The 21,364-nt window shown below is 41.1% G+C and overlaps 1 protein-coding gene and 1 long non-coding RNA gene across 2 annotated transcripts in view; one reads left to right on the top strand and one right to left on the bottom strand.

Moving 5' to 3' along the window:
• The first annotated feature begins 31 nt into the window (after positions 1-31).
• LOC311616955 lies at positions 32-2,908 on the top strand. Its single transcript, XR_014794020.1, has 2 exons — positions 32-1,121; positions 1,175-2,908. It is a non-coding gene; the product is annotated as an uncharacterized lncRNA (long non-coding RNA).
• Positions 2,384-21,364, bottom strand: part of SCP2 (sterol carrier protein 2) — a 93,576-nt gene continuing 74,595 nt past the window's right edge. The window contains exons 14-16 of the mRNA XM_084872914.1: positions 15,288-15,417; positions 6,783-6,862; positions 2,384-3,366 (exon numbers count right to left, since the gene is read on the bottom strand). Of these exons, the coding sequence (XP_084729040.1) occupies positions 3,271-3,366; positions 6,783-6,862; positions 15,288-15,417 (306 nt within the window). The 3' untranslated portion in view covers positions 2,384-3,270. The remainder of the gene's footprint in view (positions 3,367-6,782; positions 6,863-15,287; positions 15,418-21,364) is intronic.

Genomic DNA, 21,364 nt, shown 5'->3' with positions numbered 1-21,364 from the left:
ATCAATAAAAAATATATTCATATATATATATATATATATATATATATATATATATATATCTCCAAGTTGACCTTACCTCTGAGCTCATCTTGTAAATCCAATTGCCTCCTTGCTTCTCCACTGGAAAATCTCTCAGGCATCTCAAAGTTAACAAGTTCATAAGTGGAGCCTATTATTTCAACCACTCTCCCTAAAACCTGCTTGTCCCCTCATCATTCCAGTCACCACCCTCTATTCAGCCGCCTGTCACTGTAAGTCATTCTTGCCCCTACATCCAGTCACCAAGTCTGTCAGCTCCACCTCCACTTACTTTTCCACTTCGATTTCCACCACTGGCGCCCTAGTCCAGGACACCACCTTCTTGCACCTGGGCATCCGCTCCTGCCCCTTCCCTCAGTACACTCTCCACAGAGCAGCTACCGTGAGTTTAAATCACTTCATCCCCATGCTTACAGCCCTTCTGTGATGCCATCCGTTCTTTCACAAATGTTCCAACTCCATTCTCTACTTCTGGTACCTGGCAAGGGGGTGGGGGCATGTGACTTTCTTAGGACAATGAAGTGGGAACAAGAGTGATTTGGATCACTTCTGGGTGGAAACTTTAAGAGCCAATGTGTGCTTGACCTTTTTCTCTTCCCCTGACATGATGGTCACAGCACAGCTACTCCATTAGCTGGATCCTTCACTTAGGATATGATGGCAAAGTGGATACGCAGCAGGAGTGAGAAACACACATACATGAAGCTCCACCTTCGACAGCTCCCAACTGCACTAAGAATGACATACAAACTCCTGACCATATGAACAGATTCCAGTACAACCAGCCTATGTGCCTATCCAACCTCAGCTTAGGCCTATCCTTCCCATTCACGATATTCCACTCACATGGGCCTCCTCGCAATTTTTGGAACATACCAAATTTTGGAACAGTATATGTCCTGCCAATTAGACTTCTCTTTCTACCCTTGTGTGCAATATTCTTTGTATGGTTCACTCCGCAACCTTTAGATCTCAGCTTAAATATTACCTCTTCAGAAATGTCTCCCTTACCGCTTTATCAAAGGCAACACCTCTCTGGGATTCTTCATCCCAGCAATTTCCTGCACGGCTCACCACAGTCTGTAATTATTATTCATCTCTTAGGACTGACTGTCTCTCCCACTAAGACTGTAAGTACCGTGAGGGGAGGAACTCACCACTGTCTCCAGTACCTAGCACTGTACCCTCCACATAGCACCCTATATAAGGTAAGCATTTGATAAATATTTGTCCAATAAGTGAACGAATAAAACAAAGACTCAAAAAGTGGGACATTAGAAACCACTACAGATGTCATATCACATATCACAGAGGCAAGGGGTAGAGGTTGTGGAGGGGACAGGAAGGGAATTCACAATACAGTGAGGGAACTAAGAATGACTATGATGTGCCTAACACTAATTTAGGTACTTTACATATGTTATCTCTCTAGGTTCCCAATAATCCTGGGAAGTTGATATTAGTATCTTTATAAATCAGGCAACTGAGGCTCAACCTGCTCAAGTAGGAAAACCAATAACAGCAGCCATTTTAATTACTAAAAAAATTCTCTAGAATACATATAAATTGCACTTTTATGTGAATACATTTCTATACAAGAACCGGTTTTTGGTTTTGTGTTTTCAGGCTCATCCTATAGCCTATTTCAGGTATCACTTGCTATCGGAGATAAATGAAGGCAGAATAATGTAGTAAATCCAAACTACAGCAAAATCAGACATTTTTGTGGACACTTTTTTCTTAAAGTCTTTCATCTCAGAGTCAGAAGTTACTATGATTAGGAAGTAGGTCTGTGTTCCGAATGCATTTTATGGCACTTGAGATAAGCTTATATTGGCTTAATTTGCCATCTTGCCCCATCACCCAATGCTCTTCAGCTGGATCACACAGAAGCTAAAAGTTCTAAAGGGATCTGATCCACAGTCCTGATCAGCACAGGCTCCAACAAGCATCTAAAACTTAAATTGGCTTTTTGCCTCTGACCATCTTCGGGCGAAGTCACGTGTTAACAACAGAAAGGTGGAGCCTGAGTGACTCCCCAACAGTGTTCTGGGCTCTGAATAGACTCACAGGATGATCAGAGCATCAGAAACCTCACAGACCACCGACTTAAAACCCCGCTTTTAACAGCTGAGCAAGCAGGCCAGGCAGGCAGGTGTCTGAGAGAAGCAGGAGTCCTGGCTCCTAGTGCAGTGATTCGACAACTCAAGGCTCCCTAATGAAGAACTGCGGATGGCGTCTAAGTGACCAGGAGGCAGCCCTGGTTGGAAATCCCTCAGTGTTTCTCTCTTCATCTCCTTCACTTAGACAACCCTGAACAAAAAGGACAAACACAATAAAAAACTAAGATCAGGAAGAGCAATTTAATTTTCTATTAAACATTCTTCCATTATTTTCCTCCTATCTTACTGAGTTATAAGAAATAACATTAGCATTAGAAAAACTAGGAAGAAAAATAAATGTGGGTAATTATTCAATTAAACGTATGAAAAGAAATATTATAATAGGACTGAACTTTATAAACTTAAAATTAGATAATTTTGAAACTGTGCATATCAAAGCAAATTTTATTAAAATAACTTAACACTGATTTTTCAAGAAGGAAACTAATTTAAAAATATTTTTATTTTAAAAATAGGCCTGTGTTCAGCTATAAAATTCCCCCCCAAGCTCTGATATTTCTTTTGTTTAGATCTGGGAAGAAAATACCATTCTGGTGGCACAAAATGCAAAAATTTTCATTGTTTTAATCCCAGCACAGAATTTTAAAAATTATTAATGGAAAACAGATCAAGGTCATTAAGGGCACAACACTAATTTCTGGCCAGCTTCTGGTATTTTGTTTCTCCCCTAGTTCTCCCAAGGAAAACTTAAATTGAATCTTCAGCAGAATAATCCTCAAATATACTTCATAAGCAAAATGAGAGCTTTTGTTTACATGGTTTTTGGATTTTGCTGTTCCTAATTTTACTCTGGAACTCAATTTTACCCAAAACCATAATTACCGTATTAACTTTGTAATGCACAGTTGTATGCAATTCAGCAAAGCAGTAGTATACCATCAGGCTCTATTCACCCAGAGCTTAGGAAAAACAGGATTGGTCACACCCACTTAAAAACAAATCTCATGCTATTGCCAATGCTTGATTCGGTCTAAGTTCTGACAGTGAAATACATGGATATATATCTGTAAGTCTCATCTTGATTTCCAAGGTAGGCACAGGAAGTTCTTCACAGCTTAGCTTTGCCTGGCTGGAGCTGAAGATTCTGTAACTTCATAGCCAGACCCATGTTGCCAGCGATTTTCAATTTGCCTTGAAAGAAGGCCTGTGAGTAAGAAGAAAGAAAAGTTATTACTTAGTGTTCTTTGCTTTGTAACTGCTGATATTTCTAGACTAGCCAGCCCTGAGATCACTTATTTATCAGGTCTCGTACTCTCTTCAAAACATGAAACTCAACTTCCTGGAATAGATTTAAAACCAGATTCTTCAACAGGAAGGAACTATAAAAGCCATGCTTTACTTAGCGCTGTCAAAAGGCACAACTTTCCCAAGTATCTTTAGAAATTGAGTCCGTTTTTACCTGCCTTTTTCAAATACCAGGCGAGGTGGGTTCACACTAGATTGGCTCTGTCTAGAGAATTACATGTGGATAAGGAATACGGCCTGAAAATTTCAGAAGTCTGCTGAGAGGAAAAGGCACATGCTTAGCACACTCAGAAACTCCTGGAATACGATACGGATGACATGTCACCAACTTTTCCCTCCTTTTCAGTCTTCATGATAAAGGCCTTATCCCTCCGGAGGGAGCCTGCTGGGGCTGAGGAGCTTGTGTTCATCTTTGGCTCAATAAGAAGAATCAAACCAATCCGTAATGCAGAGCCACAGTTTGTTCCATTTAACAATTGCCTGGGATTAGATCACATGATGCTTGCTGAATTTATCATGTAACAAAATCCCGGGAAAACTTGGGACAAATTGCAAAATCTGGAACACAGCCTGATTTCCCTGCTATGATCTCAGCCTTTTCGCTGGATTCTTAAAATAAGGGCTGGATGAAAACAGCTCCCGGTAGTCTTAGCTGTTTAACAAGCACAGGAAGAAGGTAGGAGCCCTTCTGCCTCACCCAGGGGAGTGCAGAGCCCTGCTTTTCCTACACCTTCTAGTAACGGTGAGTAATTCCTCCTCCCCCCGCCCCTCCTCTGTCTGGACAAACTAAATATTTCCTTCCTATATGGCACTCAGCTTTCCGTCTGATGACTTAAAGGTCAGGTGCCTCAGAACACAATATATTTAACATATGTCCTTTAAAAATACGAACCAGTGGTTCCTAAAAGAGAAACTCACCATCTTTCCCCTTTTGAAATGAAAAGAGAAAATGACTTCTTATTTGTTAACTGTTATGGTGAACACAAATAGATTTAAAACCAGATTCTTCAACAGGAAGGAACTATAAAAGCCATGCTTTACTTAGCGCTGTCAAAAGGCACAACTTTCCCAAGTATCTTTAGAAATTGAGTCCGTTTTTACCTGCCTTTTTCAAATACCCCTTCGGGGAATCCAAACATAAGAATCATTTTAGTCTGGCCCTAGGTGTTCTTCGTACGTGCTCGCCCTGGAGAGCACATGCTCTGTCTCCACTGCAGCCAGACACTGAAACTGTAATTTCCACTGCAGCTAATGGTTTCCAGTCAAACCCTCCAGGGAGCATCAGGGAAGGCCATTAGCACATTAATAGAAAGGCCTGTCGGTTTTTATCTTTAGTTCCTTTGGGTGCTAACAGGTGCTCAAGAAAAACAAGCTGACGCTTCACTCCCCGAAATGGGCAGTAAACAGATGAGTGAGCCCAGCGTGGTTGGTGTGTGAAGTCTGACCGCCCTGCCGAGGGAGTGCACGGAGGGAGTGCCCAGTGGAATGAGGAGCAGTGGGTGGGCAGGAGGGTGACAGCCAGCTCCTATACTGGTGGCCTCTGTTCTGTCCAGATTTTTGGAGCAGGCTCAGTGGGTGGAAATGCCAGTGCCAATGGTGTCTATTCAGTTGAAACATCACAAATGTATGTCTCTCCTTTGTCAACGCATTAACTGAAATATGCTTAGTTGCTTAGAAAAAAAACATTTTAAAAAGGAATACAAATGGGAGTCAGATTTAGTTGTCTTATCCAATTTTTATAATTACTAGGGGACCATAGGAAGAAGACCTAAAACAAATCAGGCTGAGGCAACAATAAAAAAAAGTTACAATGGAAAGAAATACCTGAGTTTCCTTTTTATTATCTACTAGAGGCCCAGTGCATGAAATACGTGCACAGGGGTGGGGGGGAAGGGTCCCCTCAGCCCAGCCTGCACCCTCTCCAATCCAGAAGATCCTTCTCATAATCCTGGACCACTGGCTCCTAACCACTCACCTGCCTGCCTGATCACTCCTAACTGCCCCTCCCCTGCCAGCCTGATCACCCCTAATAGCCTCTGCCTGTCAGCCTGATCGCCCCCAACTATCCCCCGCCCCCACCAGCCTGGTTGCCTCCAACGACCCCCCTGACAGACTGGTCACCCCATGCAGTCGGGTCGCCCCATTCAGTTGTTTGGTTGCCCCTCACTGCCCCCCCTGCTGGCCTAGTTGTCCCACACAGCCTGTTCAGTCATCTGTTCAGTTGCGATGGTCACTTAGGCTTTTATATAGATAGATAGCTAATGGAAAGCTCTGTGTACAGTGCTCTATTCACCACTAGCAACTAAAGAATACAAGATGATCCTGGACAATTCGGGGGCGAGGGAAATCTATACAACACATAAAAGGTCAGGCTAAATTCTTGAGACAAGAAGATAAGATGGGGTTTGTTCCTTTAAGATAAGCACAATCTAATGGGGAAGAGAGGCACATTGATTCATATAACCCTAGCTGGTTTGGCTCAGTGGATAAGAGCGTCAACCTGCAGAATAAAGGGACCCAGGCTCAATTCCAGTCAAGGGCACATGCCCGGGTTGTGGGCTCGATCCCCAGTAGGGGGCAGGAAGGAGGCAGCCGATCAAAGATTCCCTTTCATCATTGATGTTTCTATCTCTCTCTCCCTCCCTCTTCCTCTCTGAAATCAATAAAAATATATATTTTTTAAAAACACCAAAAACCTCATATAATGTGGCAAGTGCTAAGCTAGCAGCCCAGGAAGAGGAACAAAAGAGGAACTGGCTACAGCTCCCAAGAACTTGGAAGGAGGTTTTTGGAGATAATGTCTGAGCTTAGTTTGAGAGACAAGGGAAGGATCGATTAGGCAAAGATACAAAACGTAAAGATCCCTCCTTTGTTCAGTCTCCCTCCTTCCACCTGATTGCTCCTGTTCTCCATGTGTGCACCGCTCACTGAACCCCGAGGATCAGCTCACTTGTCACTTCCTGTGGCCTTTCTCTGACAGACCAGGAAGTCAACCAAGGCTGCTCCTTCCCCCACCCTCCCTGACCACAGCCTGGCATGGCACCTCCCATACCTGGCTGCACTTACTCTTTTGCAGATCTGTCTTATACCAAACTGGACGCCCTGAGCATGGGTCCTATTTCTTATTCGTCTGGGCATTTCCAGCACACAGGACAGTGTCTGGCGTGTAGTCTGTTCCACACGTTTGTCGTTTGTTAAGTGAGCACTGAGTTTTGTGAGTGTGACCACTTTGCATTTCATGATATTGAAATGAGATAAAGTGGAGTGGGCTAAAAGCCCCACCTCCTGGAAGGATACAAGTGCCATCAGACTTACCGACTGAGGATTCATTTTACCCGTCATTAAAGCCAGCAAGTCCGAGTCAGCCATTGTGATCGTGCAGTCAGCCTTCTTATCTAAAACAGATATTTAGGAGAAGGAAAGAGAGAAAAAGAGGGTTCAGTTTTATGTACACATTTTAGTCAAAGGCCACTGACTGCAACAGAATCACACCCAGACCAGAGCAGGTGGGGAAACGGGCACTTCGTGGCAGCCTGGTAAAATGTGGCATAAACCACAAGCAACCTCAACATTTAATAAGAGAGAATTGACCAAGTAAATGATGGTATAGTGTAAACAATCATTTGTTCAAGAGGTATTCTAAAAGCATCTAAATATGCTAAGTTTTTTGGGGTCTTTTTTTTTGAGGATTTTTAATGGATAGTGTACTGACATTCTCAAGAATACTAAATGCAGAAAATGGCTTTCTGCTAATATATCACTGATGGTTTCATCTCTTAGATTTTTTCTAGTTTTCTATAAACTAGTAAACATGTAAGAGTTTTTATTTGTAATAAATATTTTAAATGGAACCACACAATATTTACTCTTTTAGGTCTGGCTTCTTTTGCTCAGCATTGTAAAATTCATTAATATTGGGCCATAATTTGATAATATTTTGAATTCTAAGTTATTTGTACATATAGCAATAGTTCATTTTTACTATGTGAATGCACCAGAATCTACCTATTCATCCCATGGTTGATGTATCTTGGCAATGCTTCCATTTTGGGGCCTTACAAATTTCTAAAATAAATGAAATCCATCTATAGTGATAGAATTAGAGATAGTGGCTCCTTTTGGGAGCGGGTTTGAAGGAAGGAGCTGTGAGGGAGGTTTCTGGATGCTGGCAGCATTCTGCATCTTGGTCTGGGACACACATTCATTTGTTAACACCTATCAAGCTGTATACTTCAGGTTGGACTTGGCCCATTGGCCACAGCTTTTCAACTCCCAAAGTAGATGATGGAATTACAGGAGAGCACTTTTTTCATTTTCTCTATCTTTTCTGATTTTTTTTTACACTGAGTAAAGATTACATACAAAGTTTTAAAAATATTAATTTTAATATCATCAAGGTTTCATGAAAAAAGGCTCTAATATATCTTTTGGTAAATCAGCCAGTTCTACCTTAGACAAATGAGAGGTTTCAGGTACAATAGGAAATATTCCCCCCAAAATCAAACTTATCGGCAGTATTTCAGGCAATCAATATAACAACAGTACTCCTCCTCAAATTAAAGTTGGCCTCTCCTAGAAACCAAGTCACTTTCTGTCTCACAATTCTGTTTTATTTTTCCTCATTGCACTTATCTGACACTACCTTATACAGTGGTGCCTCACACAACGAACTTAATTCGTTCCAGGAGCAAGTTTGTTATGCGAATAGTTCGTTATGTGAAACGTGTTTTCCCATAACAATACATGTTAAAAAAAATAATTCGTTCTGTAGCATAAAATATGCTAAGATGACATAAAAAAAGATAAATTTTTTGTTATTATTTTTATTTAGATACATCTAAAAACATAATTTTAAAAAAAAAAACACACATTTTTTTAATTTTAAGACAGACTAAGTAGAGTCTACCGAATCTTGCACATCTTCATCCATTTTCTGCTTTTTGGCCGATGGTTTCATGAAAAACCTGTCCAAAGTCGTTTGTTTTTCTCTTTTCTCCAACATCTGCCGGAAATAACGGACAAGAGTATCGGAGTAAAGATCGTTGATCCTGTTTGCTTCAGCTGAATCCGGATAGTGGGCATTGGTAAACTCCTGAACTGCTTTCCATTTGACCAGGATGTTCTTGATGTCAGCAGTTGGGATTGGTTGATTGTTTGATTGTTGCTCCTCGTTATCAGATGACGCTTCCCTTTGAGCATTGTCCTGTTGCTGGACCAGAAGTGCTTGGAGCTCTTCAGTTGTCAGCTCTTCTTCGTGTTCCTCAATAAGCTCCTCTACATCCTCTTCCTCTACCTCTAATTCCAACCTTTGGGCCACTGTGATGATGTCCTTCACCACTTCTGTGTCATCAACTACTGCTTCTTCCTGGGTCCACGAAGGCACAAGCATCTTCCAAGCAGAAATGAGGGTCCTTTGTGACACTTCTTCCCAGGCCTTCTGTATAAGTCGTATTGCCATAAGGACATCAAATTTCTCCTTCCAAAACTTTCGGACAGTCATATTGTCTCCACCAAACTCGCATTCTTCAAACACCTTATTAAAGAGGGCTCTAGTGTAGAGTTTTTTAAAGTTCACAATAACTTGCTGATCCATTGGCTGAAGAATGGATGTGGTGTTTGGTGGCAAATACTGCACCTTGATAAAAGGATAATTTTCCTGCAATATTTCCTCTAGGTCTTTTGGGTGAGAAGGGGCATTGTCAAGTATCAGAAGGGCTTTGAGCGGCAGTTCTTTTTCCAGCAAGAATTTCTTCACGGCAGGAGCAAAGGTTTCCAGAATCCATTCGTTGAAGATAACTTGGGTCACCCAGGCTTTTTGATTGGACTTCCAATGGACGGGCAGTTTGGACTTAATAACGTTATTTTTCTTGAAAGTTCTTGGATTTTCAGAGTGATAAACCAATAGAGGTTTGATCTTGAGGTCTCCGCTGGCATTAGACGAAAACATAAGGGTAAGTCTGTCCTTCATGGCTTTGTGTCCTGGCAATTTCTTCTCCTCTTTTGTAATGAAGGTTCTGCTCGGCATTCTTTTCCAGAAAAGACCCGTTTCATCGGCATTGAACACTTGTTGTGGGCAGTATCCTTCATCCTTAATACATTTTTGAAAGTTAATAGAGAACTTTTCTGCTTCTTTCTTGTCAGCACTGCCAGCCTCACCATGCATAGTAACGCTGTGGATTCCACACCTTTTCTTAAATCTAAAAAACCACTCCCTGCTGGCTTTGAATTCTTCTTCATTATCTTGATTGCTGCTACTTCCAGGGACGTTTTTCTTTAGATCGTCATAAATTCTCTTGGCTTTGTGACAGATAATATCTTGGGTTGTTACGTCACCTTTCACCTGCCTGTCCTTAATCCAAATCGCTAATAGCCTCTCCATTTCCTCGTGGATTGAAGACCTATGTTTTTCATGAAATAGTTTTGATACTCCTTTGGCTACTTTGGCTGATTTGATTGCATCCTTATCTGTCAAAATGGTGAAAATGGTGGTCTTGCTGAGGCCAAACTCTTTGACGAGGTCACACTGTTTTACCCCACATTCACTCCTTCTAATTATTTCCTGTTTCATTTCAACAGAAATCACCTTCCTGCTTTTTTTAGAAGCCATGATATAAAAAAAATATTGAGTTTAACTTAAAAGGACGACTGCCGTGATACGTGCGTGATTTAATTCGTAATGAAGAACGATTGCCGCGATACGTGCTTAAGTTAAGCGCAGTGACTAACGACTGCCTGTAGTGCCTGCGAGGAAGGATGCAATACATCGGCAGCGATCATGGAAGCTCGGGCGAAGCAGTCGTGGAAGCTCGGGCAAAGCGGTCGTGGAAGCTCGGGCGACTTCGTTGTGTGAATCATGAAATGAAGTTCGTTGTGTGCAGCGTTCGCTGTGCGAGGCGTTCTTTATGCGAGGCACCACTGTATATTGTTATATGTGTTTTCCGTCTATACTTGTCCACTAGAACGAAACTTCGTGGGGGCAGAGCCCTTGTCACTTTGTTCACTGCTACAATTCTAGGCCCTTGAAGAGTATTAATACATAAAAGGCAATCAATAAATTTCTTGTTGAATAAATAATTTAGAATTCAAATTAATCATACAATCCATGCTTTAATAACAGAGATGGGGGTTGCTATGTTCTAAGTCTTTGTGGCCCCCCCCCACCCCCCCGCCCCCAAACTCAGATGGCAGGAATTCTAATGCCGCTATTAGCAGGCAGGGACTTTGGGTTATGAAGGCGGAGCCCTAATTGATGGGATTAGTACCTTATAAAAGAGACTTGAAAGAGACCCCAAACCCCTTTCACCATGTGAGCCCATAGCCAGAGGGCTCTGGCTGTAAACCAGGAAGAGGGCCCTCACCAAACATGACTAGGCACCTTGACCTTGTACTTCCAATCTCCAGGACTGTGAGAAACAAGTTTCTGTTGTTTATAAGCCACCCAGTCTGTGGGTACGTTAGTTATAGCAGCCCAAACAGATGAAGACAGAGATAGACTGTTAAATTATAGTATGCCTGTATTATTAAATAACTAAAACAAAATTGAAAACAAAAAGTTTTTATTATATAGCTTACAACTCAGAGATACCCCCAAACAAGAATGAGATTCAATAGCCATTCCATCTCTGCCTCTACAAAATTTCCCCTTATTACTGGAAAAAGTATGAAGCCTTGAAAATGAAAGAATTGACAATCTCGAAAATCCAACTTTCTTGTAGCTATATAACATCAAAGAGAAGGGTGGAGGGATCTAGCAAACTGAGGTAGTTGGACTCGATCCTATGGTAATAGTCCAAGAAAGAACTCTCAGTCAGAGAGAGGCGGCTTTAGGAAGTGAAGTCTATCCTGCTGCTGCTATTGCTGCTGATGTAGTATCAGCATCTATTGAGCTCGTGCTATGCCAAGCATTCCATGTACATAACTCAGTGGATCATTACAACTCTGTGAGTGTCAGAGAGGCCACATAACTTGCTCAAGTTATAAGCAGTGGGCTAGGTGTGAGAGCAGATCCCATCTCGTAGGCTTTATGGCTCCTCTTGTTATTAGAAGGCTGCAAATCCATCACCAGCTCAGATTTAATTGGGAACTTTATCAAATCATTAGCATCTGATGGGTCCCTTGCATTCTCAGTTCTCCACAGAGTCTTAGAGAAGTCTAATGAATTCGATCAAAATTAATGTTTAATATCTGGGTTGGGAAGGAAGGAAGCAGTGATTTACTGAGCACTTACTGAGCTACCGTGCTTTATGTCCCTTATCTCGTTTAATCCTCACAACAGTTCCATAAATAGGAATTATTCTCACCGTTTTCTAGATGAGGCAATTGGACTCAGGGAAGATATACATCCAATAAATGACAGAGCCAAGGTTTGGGTGTCTCCAGAGGCTATGCTCTTTCTACTGTAGCGTGGGGACAGGAGATGCCACGGCTTTCTATATCGTGTTCCCCACAAAGGGAAGAGCTGACAACTCAAGTAAGTGCTGAGAGGGCAGACTGAAGGAACGGAAGAATATTGTGTCGTGTCAGATCAATCAAAGTCGGTTTCCTAAAGATATGCTATGTGAGTTGCTTCAAAGGAGAAGAGGAGCAGAATTCACAGGCACATAGGTAGGAAAAAAAATTAGGGAAATGCACCAAGTCTAAAGTATAACCATTACCACTCTTAGAAAACAAGCAAATGAAATATATTTAAGTAATTCTTTGTTAACGGTAAGAAAATCCCTCCACACTATGTGCATGCCAAACGTACTAGCAATTCTCTAAGATGCCAGTTCAAACTAGGACAGGTTATTGATGCTTTACCATAGCTGATCTCTAACAAACGGGCACTTGTTGGCTGATGTAAAAGGAGCTGGCAATTTCCAGCGGTGGCTTTTACTGAGTAAGTCCATGTTTCAGCACCACCCTGGCTGCCAGCATTGTCAGTTTCAGCAGAAATTACCTCGCTCCGGGGTAAAATCCCTTCGGGTCTGGGAGGGGGCACCTAATGAAGGGAGAGCTCACTGCCAGAGTCCTTGTGCAGGGAACAAGGTTTTCCTGAAATTATGCAATAGCTTTCCATAGCATATTATTTCTCGTGACAAACAAACACCAAGAGCAAAACAGAAAAAAAATTAAATCACCTTAACATCTGCTTGGGGGTATCAGAATATAATCCTATAGTATCTATAACTCTTCAGTCATTTAAAAAAAAAAAAAAGCACTATTTCCCAAAAGTTCTTTTTATTTCTAAAAGGTAGAATCTAGATGAAACAGCTCACAGAAGTCAAACATATAGTCCTTTATTGGCCACTCATTTTGAGAAAAAAGATTACATATATAATTCAGGAACTTTTCACAATGCCACCCTTTCCACACCAGATGGAAGGCCTTACTGCTGCTCCCCTTTCCCTTCAGTTAATCTTTAGTTGACTCCTTAATTAACAGTACGTATAGCATTGCTCTTAACATTTTCTCCTGTCTCCTAACCTTCCTTCTACCTGCGTTCCTGCTGTCAGCCTGTCCTCCAGGAGCACCCTCAAAACTCTATCAGTTATGAACCCTACCATCTTTGATAGACCTCCTTCTCCTACACAGCTTCAGGGTCCCATCAACTTCACCCCAATATCCTTGGCAGTGGGCCTGTAACAGCATCCCTTTTTCTCACTGCCCACACTCAGGCGACCCTTTCCGCTCACAGACAGTGGCAGCATGCATCCTCCTAGCTGCTCTCTATCCTCTGACTTCTCCCTTCCCAGTTCATCCAGTCCATTGCACTAACTCGATCCTCTAAAACACAGATCCTCTGACTTCCACTTCTCTATTTTAACCCTTTGCACTCCGAACCATTCTGGACATTGGCTACCAGCTACTCGACGCTAACGGCAGAAACGTGCGTTGAATTAACTCAATTCCCCGTAATCACTAATAAACTGCAATGTCCCCTGAGAGGGGACATCCGAGTGATATGCTAGAATTCCGATGTCCCCTGAGAGGGGACAGCGGAGTGCAAAGGGTTAAAAAAGCTTTTTCAGATTCCCAATTGCTTGATTACTCGTCAAATCACAAGCATGGTATTTTAAACCCTCCAAAAAGCTGGTTCTCATCCATCATATTTCTTATAATGGCTCTCTCCAACAAGAGAAACCTAATATACAATACAGCTACCACTTACTGAATGCTTACTAAGCATCATTCATTCATTCTGCTGTCCATTTTTAAATTATTTATTTTACTGAAGGTTTGCCACGTGTCAGGTGCTGTTCTAGGCAATTCAAATGGGGGGAGGATGAGCAGAAAGCAAGTCAATAATAGTAAGTAAAACACGATATGGCATATCAGACTGTGACAAGAGCCATAAAGAAAAATAAAGAATGGTAATAGGGGTGTGATTTTAAAAAGTGTGGTTAGGGAAAGTGTTCCTGAGAAGGGGACATTTGGATAAAGATCCAAAGGAAACGAGGGAACATGCCATGAGGGCATCTGAGAGAAGACAATTCGAGGCAGAGGGGACAAAGCAGAAAGCCCCTGAGGTGGGACCCCATGTTCAAGCAACAGCAAGGAGGCCAGTGTGACCGGAGCGAAGTGAAGGTGAGTGTAGTAAGACTCAGAAAGCTGGGCCAGGCCATGTGGTGCCTTGTATGATTCTGAGCAGAGGAGGGTCACAACCTGACTTAAGTTTTTAAGTGATCGTTGAAGCTTGTGTGCGGAGAAGAAATCTGCAGGGGAAAGGTTAGAAACAGGGAGACCAGGCGACAAAGTGATGGAAGCTTAGGCCAAGGTGGCAGTGGTAGAGGAGGACAGAACTTGCTGATGGAGTAGACTGTGGAGTCTGAGAAAAAGAGGAGCCAATGGTGGCCTCAAGGTTTTTGGACTGAGGGACTGGTAAGACAGAGCAATAATTTACCGAGATGGGAAAGACAGTGGAGGAGTACATAATTAAAAGGGAGTGGGAGGAAGATCAGGAGTTCATTTTTCTACATGTTGGTTTTGTGATATCCATTAAAATCCAAAGTAAACTCGTCAATTAAGCAACTGGATACACACCTTGAAGTTCAGTGGCTGAGTCCATGCTGATGGTATCTGGGAATCATCAGTGTAGAGATAGTTTTAAAAGACTGAGACTAAATGAGATCCCCAGTAGGTAGACCTGAGCTTTGCAGCACTCCAATGTTTAGAAATTTGGAGATGAGGGGAAAACAGGAAGAGAGGCCAAGAAGGAGTAGCTAGTAGGTAAGAAGAGCATATCATGAGGGCTGAGAATTTAGCAACATGGTGGTCACCAGTCACCTTGACAAGAACAGCTGTGGCACAGTGATGAAGACAAAAGCTGACTAGAGTGGGTTCAAGAAAGACTGGGATGGAAGAAATGGAAAGCTATAGAATAAATGGTTGGCAGTACATAAAGAAAGAAAGACTGGGATGAGAGGAAGTGGAGATAGTGAGTATAGACAGGTTTTTCAAGCCATGTAGCCATACACTGGACCATGTACTTTACAGATTACTTAAGAGATATTCTCTTAATCCTCCCACCAAACCTGTGAAATAGGTACCACAGGTACAGATCAGAAAACTGAGGCTCAAAGAAGTCAAATAATTTATTCAAAGTCAAAATCTGAGAGTGGCAAGGCTAGGACCCGAACCCAAGTTTGTCTAATTCCAAAGCCTAAGATTGGCGACTCTGTGATAGAGTTTCCCAATCTTCGTAAGGAGGCAGCTGTGATTCCCCAGGATTCACTAATTTAACGAGGTCCTGAGCCAGCCCATTTTGGGGAACACCAAAGCAGACTTCCATTTTCCTTTGTGACCCTGCTGTGTTCCCGTAAAGGCAGTCACTGCACTGACCTGAGTTAGGGAGCACGCATCCTTTGCCGTTCTTCACATCCACCACCCAGGTGGCTTCTTTACCCCCAGGGCCATCCTTCACCTTGAAGGCAAAAATACCACCGATTTTCTTCACAAACTGTTCCCCTTCCTGGAAAGAAGAATAGCATTAGGAGTTGTTAAGCTCATTTCTCTGGCTTTTTCCCCCAGTCAAATTAAATGCTTAAATAGATACATGACGTGAGCAGCTGGGCCAGCAGGGGCAGTCCCCAAGCTCCCTTAAGATCTTTTACCCAGAAAAGTCTGAAAAGCAACCAGGCAACAAGTCCCTCATCTGCCAAGCCTTTCATTAAGAGTGGCTTTCTGGATACAACTGGTGAAAGGAAAAGGATGATGGGGGAGGAAGGACAGCATTCTCCGCCGAAACAGTCTCAATAACTTCTGAAAGATTCACTCTGGCATCTCTATTAGTGTATGAATCCTCTCTCTCTCTCTCTCTCTCTCTGTCTATTTTGCAGTTAAATTCTTTTACATACATTTTTGTTTGTTTCCCACAATTAAAGATACATGGTTCTGAGATCAAAGTCTTTTTTTTTTTTTGTCAACCAATTTTCTGAATTAGTATAAAGAATTATCAAATAATATACCATCTACATCTTACTTTGGGATCATGAAGAACAAAGCTGAAAAAATAACCTCAGATACACATCTCTGTAGTTTGGTTCCAATCTCTCCCCTTCATTCCCACGCTATTTTGTCTTCCCATACTGCAATATTTACTGACTGAAACAATGATTGGCACCAGACATTATTCTGGGCACCAAGAATATAGAAGTAGGAGTTAGAGTGATAATACACTATGATGATTATGACAAGAAATTGGGATAAAGGGAAACACAGGGGATTAGAGGGAAACACAGAGGACAGCTCAGCGAACTAGCAGGTGAAGGGATAACAACCTCACACACCTTAAAAATAAAATAATAAAATAATCATTTTAATATAATTATTTTTCTTCAGAGATAAAACACATTTTATTGTGGAAAATTAGAAAATATCAATAAGCAAAAAGAAAATATAAATAATTCATAATTTCATCACTCAGAGAAAATATTTTAGCATATGAAGTGTTTTATAATCCACTTTTCTATTTAATACCATTATCCTCATTACTATATCATTTAATATTCTTCTACATAACTTTAAACACCACATATAGCATTTAATTGTAGAAGTGTATTATACTTAACTGATACTCTATTGCTTGATATTTAGATTAGTTCTAACTTTTGGCTCTTATAACAATGCTGCGAGTAACATTTGTTTATCTAAATATTTTTACATAGCATAAGTTGCAAGAATTAATCTTTGCTAATTAAGAACACTGCATCTGGAATCAGCATAGGTTTAAATTCCTGCTCTACCACATACTTACATTACCTCTCTGAGGTTACTAAACCTCTCTGAATTTCATTTTTAGATGTGAAATGAAGATAATTACACTAGTGTTATATAACTCAGTTGTATGAAATTTAAATTTTGTAAATACCCATAAAGCACAGAGTAGCTGCTCAATAAATGTTAGCATTTTCTTTTTGTTATTTTCCTCTATGATCTGTCTGCTATTTCTGTGCCACTATTATGACTTTATAATATACTTTACTCTTTAGTATAGTAAATCCCCATCACAATTACTCTCTTCCAAATATTCTTGGCTATTCTTGCATTTGTTTTGAACTTTTTCCTCCTCTTAGATTTACATTTTAATCATTTAGTTAATTTTACCCTACCCCCAACTCCCGCCCTGAAAATTTTAGATGGGATTACATAAAATATACAGATCTGTTTAGGGGAGAAGTAGCATTTTTACAATAATAAGTCCTTCCACCCATGAATATGGTATATCTTCAAGTGTTCTTTGATGCCCCTTGGCAATATGCCTTTTTCTTCCTCACATTGGCTTTTGTACATTTCTTGCCAGGTAGATTCTTAAGTATTTCATATTGCTCTTATTAATAATACTAGAAATCCAGTGCCCAAAATTTGTGCATGGGGGGAGGGGTCCCTCAGCCCAGCCTGCAACCTCTTCATTCTGAGACCCCTCGGACCAGTTTGACATCCCTCTCATAATCTGGGACCGCTGGCTCCTAACTGCTCACCTAGCTGCCTGCCTGGTCGCCCCTAACTGCCCTCCCTGGCCAGCCTGGTCACCTCTAATTGCCTCTGTCTTGGCCCCCACCACCATGGCTTTTTCCGGAAGGATGTCCAGTCTAACTAGCATATTACCCTTTTCTATGTATAGATATTTCCCATTATATTTTACTAGAGGCCCAGTACATGGATTCGTGCACCAGTGGGGTCCCTCAGCCTGGCCTCTGGGGATCTGGCCGAAACTGGTTCACCAACATCCCCCGAGGAGTCCCGGATTGCAAGAGGGTGCAGGCCAGGCCATGGGACCCCACCAGTGTACAATCAGGGCTGAGGAAGGGACCACAGGAGGGCTTCAGGGCATGTCTAGCCTGACTCACCCAGTCCTGATCATCCAGACCCCAGCAGCAAGCTAAACCTACCAGTTGGAGCATTTGCCCCCTGGTGGTCAGTGCGCATCATAGTGACTGGTCAAACAAGTCAGAGGGACAATTAGCATATTAGGCTTTTATATGTGGAGATGACTGGGTTACAACAAATGTATAGAAAATATATTAATCTTTATTTATTTTGGAACTGGCTACTTTTTTAGTTCTCTTATCATTTCTAATAGTTTTTATTTTCCACCTTCTTTATTTTATCCTTATATCCCTATAAAAATTTACTTCTAAGATTCTTCCTTTTGGTATCATTTTATTCTTTTAACAAAGATTTAAGTGTTTACTATGTTCAGACACTGTGATAAATGCCTGAAGTACTCAAATAATTATTATCCCTGAGGAATTTACATAAGCTAACATCAGATGCTAACCTCTATTTCTATGCATGCACGAGATCCTGATTTAAGTTATTCCTTCTTGTTTTGTTTTGTTTGTTTTTTATAACAGCTTTATCAAGATACCATTTACATACCATAAAATTTACCCTTTTAAAGTATAACTTAGTGGTATTTTAATATTCAAAGTTGTACAACCAACACCACTATCTAATTTTAGAATGTTCTCATCACCTCAAAAAGAAACCCATTCCCATGAGCTTCACCCCTCCACACCGACTCTTCCCTCCTGCGGGTCCCTGGCAACCTCCCATCTACTTCTGTCTCTGGATTTGCTTATTCAGGACATTCCACACAAATGGAATCATGCTGTACATGGCTGTTTGTGACTGGCTTCTTTCACTCAGCATGTTTCTAAGGTCCATCCAGGTTGAAACATGCAACAGCAATTCCTTCTTTCCTGTGTCAGAGTAATAAATATCCCATTGTATGGATGCAGCACATTTTGTTTAGTGGTTCATCAGCTGATTGTTGTTTCTCCTGTGCAGCTATTACTATCAGCGATTCCAGCTAAAAAGGAGAAGTAGAGTAAAAGTTCTTGAATGGACATAGGCTCTAATTCCTCGTAGGTATATATGTATTTAGAAGTGAAACTCCTGGCTCATAAGATGTCTAACTTCTTGAGAAGCGACCACACTGTTTTTCTAAAGTGGCTGCACCATGTTACAAGCCTACTGGCAAAGAATGAAGGTTTCAGTTCCTCCACATCATCAACATTTTAATCTTTTTTTATTTTAGCTATCCTCATGGCTATGTCCATCTTTTTCTTCTACGTAGATAACACACGTGAACCTATCTAGAATCAACCATAGTTTTTAGGACTCTAAAGACGCTATTCTAAAAATATTTAGTCTAGGCCTATTTATCTCAACAGTCATGGATGCATTTCTTACATGTGGTGTCCTGAAATCAACTATCAATACTTCCCTTACATCAGGAAACCAAAATGACTGTCAGATGTTTTTTTTAAGTAAAAAAAGAAATTCTCTTATTTTGGCCTCCCTTAAAAGGTCTCACTCAAATTATTTTAAGTTAACTTTGGGAAAAAATATTAACAACAATAATAATCTTTGGAGGGCTATAAAGCTGTTGTTTTTTTTAATATTTTTTATTGATTGTTTACAGAGAGGAAGGGAGAGAGATAGAGAGCTAGAAACATCCATGAGAGAGAAACATCCATCAGATGCCTCCTGTACTCCCCCCACTAGGGATGTGCCCGCAACCAAGGTACATGCCCTTGACCGGAATCGAACCTGGGACCTTTCAGTCCGCAGTCTGACACTCTATCCACTGAGCCAAACAGGTTTTGGCATGGAGGGCTATAAAGTTTTTTAATGCTATTATATACTTTTTTCTTTAATCTTCATAAAACTCTGTAAATAGCTGGACAAGTATTAGTATTAGCTCATTGAGCAGAAAAAAAGAATTGAGCCTCATAAAGATTAAAAATCCTTCAGACTATTCTCTATCCAGCCACCAAGTAATCAATTTAACAATCCATCTAATCCTTACTTAATCCACCTAACACTTTCAGGTTTGGGTTTCTAAAATGGCTCTCCACAAGTTTCCTCAAAAAACTGAAAATGGAACTCCCATTTGACCCAGTAATCCCACTTCTAGGAATATATCCCAAGAAACTAGAAACACCAATCAGAAAGGATATATGCACCCCTATGTTCATAGCAGCACAATCTACAATAGCCAGAATTTGGAAACAGCCTAAGTGTCCGTCAGCAGATGATTGGATCCAAAAACTTTGGTACATCTACACAATGGAATACTATGCGGCCATAAAAAATAAGGAATTCTCATCATTTGCAGCAAACTGGATGGAACTGGAGAACATCATGCTGAGTGAAATAAGCCAATCAATGAAAGAGAAACACCACATGACCTCACTCATTTGTGGATAACAAAGAGCATTATAAACTGATGAACCAAAAGATAGATATAGAGACAGTAAATCAACAAGTAGACTGTCAAATTACAGCGGGGAGGGGAGGAAGATCTGGGGGAGATAATAGATCAACCGAAGGACTTTTATACATGCATATAAGTATAACCAATGGACACAAAACTCTGGGGAGGGAGGGGATGTGTGGGAGGGAGGGTGGGGGGCAAAAAAAAAAATCAATAAAATATATTAAAAAAAAAAAAAAATAAAAAAAAAAAAAAATAAAATAAAATGGCTCTCCACAGACTATGGGATGAAGTGTGTCTTTACATATCGTTCAAGATTCTTCATGATCTGAAGGATATTCATCTGTTGTTTTCAGACACTTTATGATGTCCCTTGGGCTTCCTGTTCTAAGAATACTAAGCATTTTAAATTCCAGGAACACAGGTCTCCCCATGGCCTTGCTCATGCCCTTTCCCGGGTCACTCACCTCCTCCTGTTCTCCATTCCTACCCCAAGCTCACCAACTCAAGTCTCAGCTCACATGCTCATTGTTCTGGGAAGGCTTTCCTGTGTCTGCTGGACTTTGATAGCCCTTTGCATGTACATCAGGTCTCTTGCTAAAGCAGTTATTTTTTTCCATGTCTCTCTTCCCACTAAACTCTATGTTCCCTTGGGGTCAGGTTAGTAAGTAGAACAACCAGAACTAAATCCTAGGTTGTCTTAACACCAAATACAATGCTCTCTCCATTTGATTATAGCATACTGCAAAGTAGACTATATCAATACTTCCAAACTTTGGACTATGAAAGCAGTTTGTCACCAACTGCTTTCATAGTCTAAAGTTTTGGACTGAACTAAAAGGAAGTTCAAAGTCTTCCCACATTACTTGAAATATTTTATCCCTCAAGGTTCTGTGGAGACAATCTGGAAGAGCGGCTAATAATGCTGGTGTGTTGGGCCCTCCAAGAGTCAAGCTTTCTTTGGGGCCAGCGTCTCCTAAATGGCTATTTCTAGGTGCAACCAAGCCATCTGCTTGCACAATGCCTCCAGACCAGAGAGAGCTATGACAGACACCAACAAGTTAGAGCAGGATACCATCAGCAAACATTCAGAAATTCTACCTATACACTGGGAGGAAAATTCCTCCCCCCTCCTTAAAACAGATGTAGATTAATTTTCAGAACCATCTGATCGTCTTACAACCTTTGGTCAATA

This window comes from Pipistrellus hanaki, assembly GCF_964339955.1.
Source record: "Pipistrellus hanaki genome assembly, chromosome: 2".
Classification (NCBI taxonomy): Eukaryota; Metazoa; Chordata; class Mammalia; order Chiroptera; family Vespertilionidae; genus Pipistrellus; species Pipistrellus hanaki.
The sequence above is the reverse complement of the archived record's forward strand: the minus strand, read 5'-3'. Positions and strand labels throughout refer to the sequence as shown.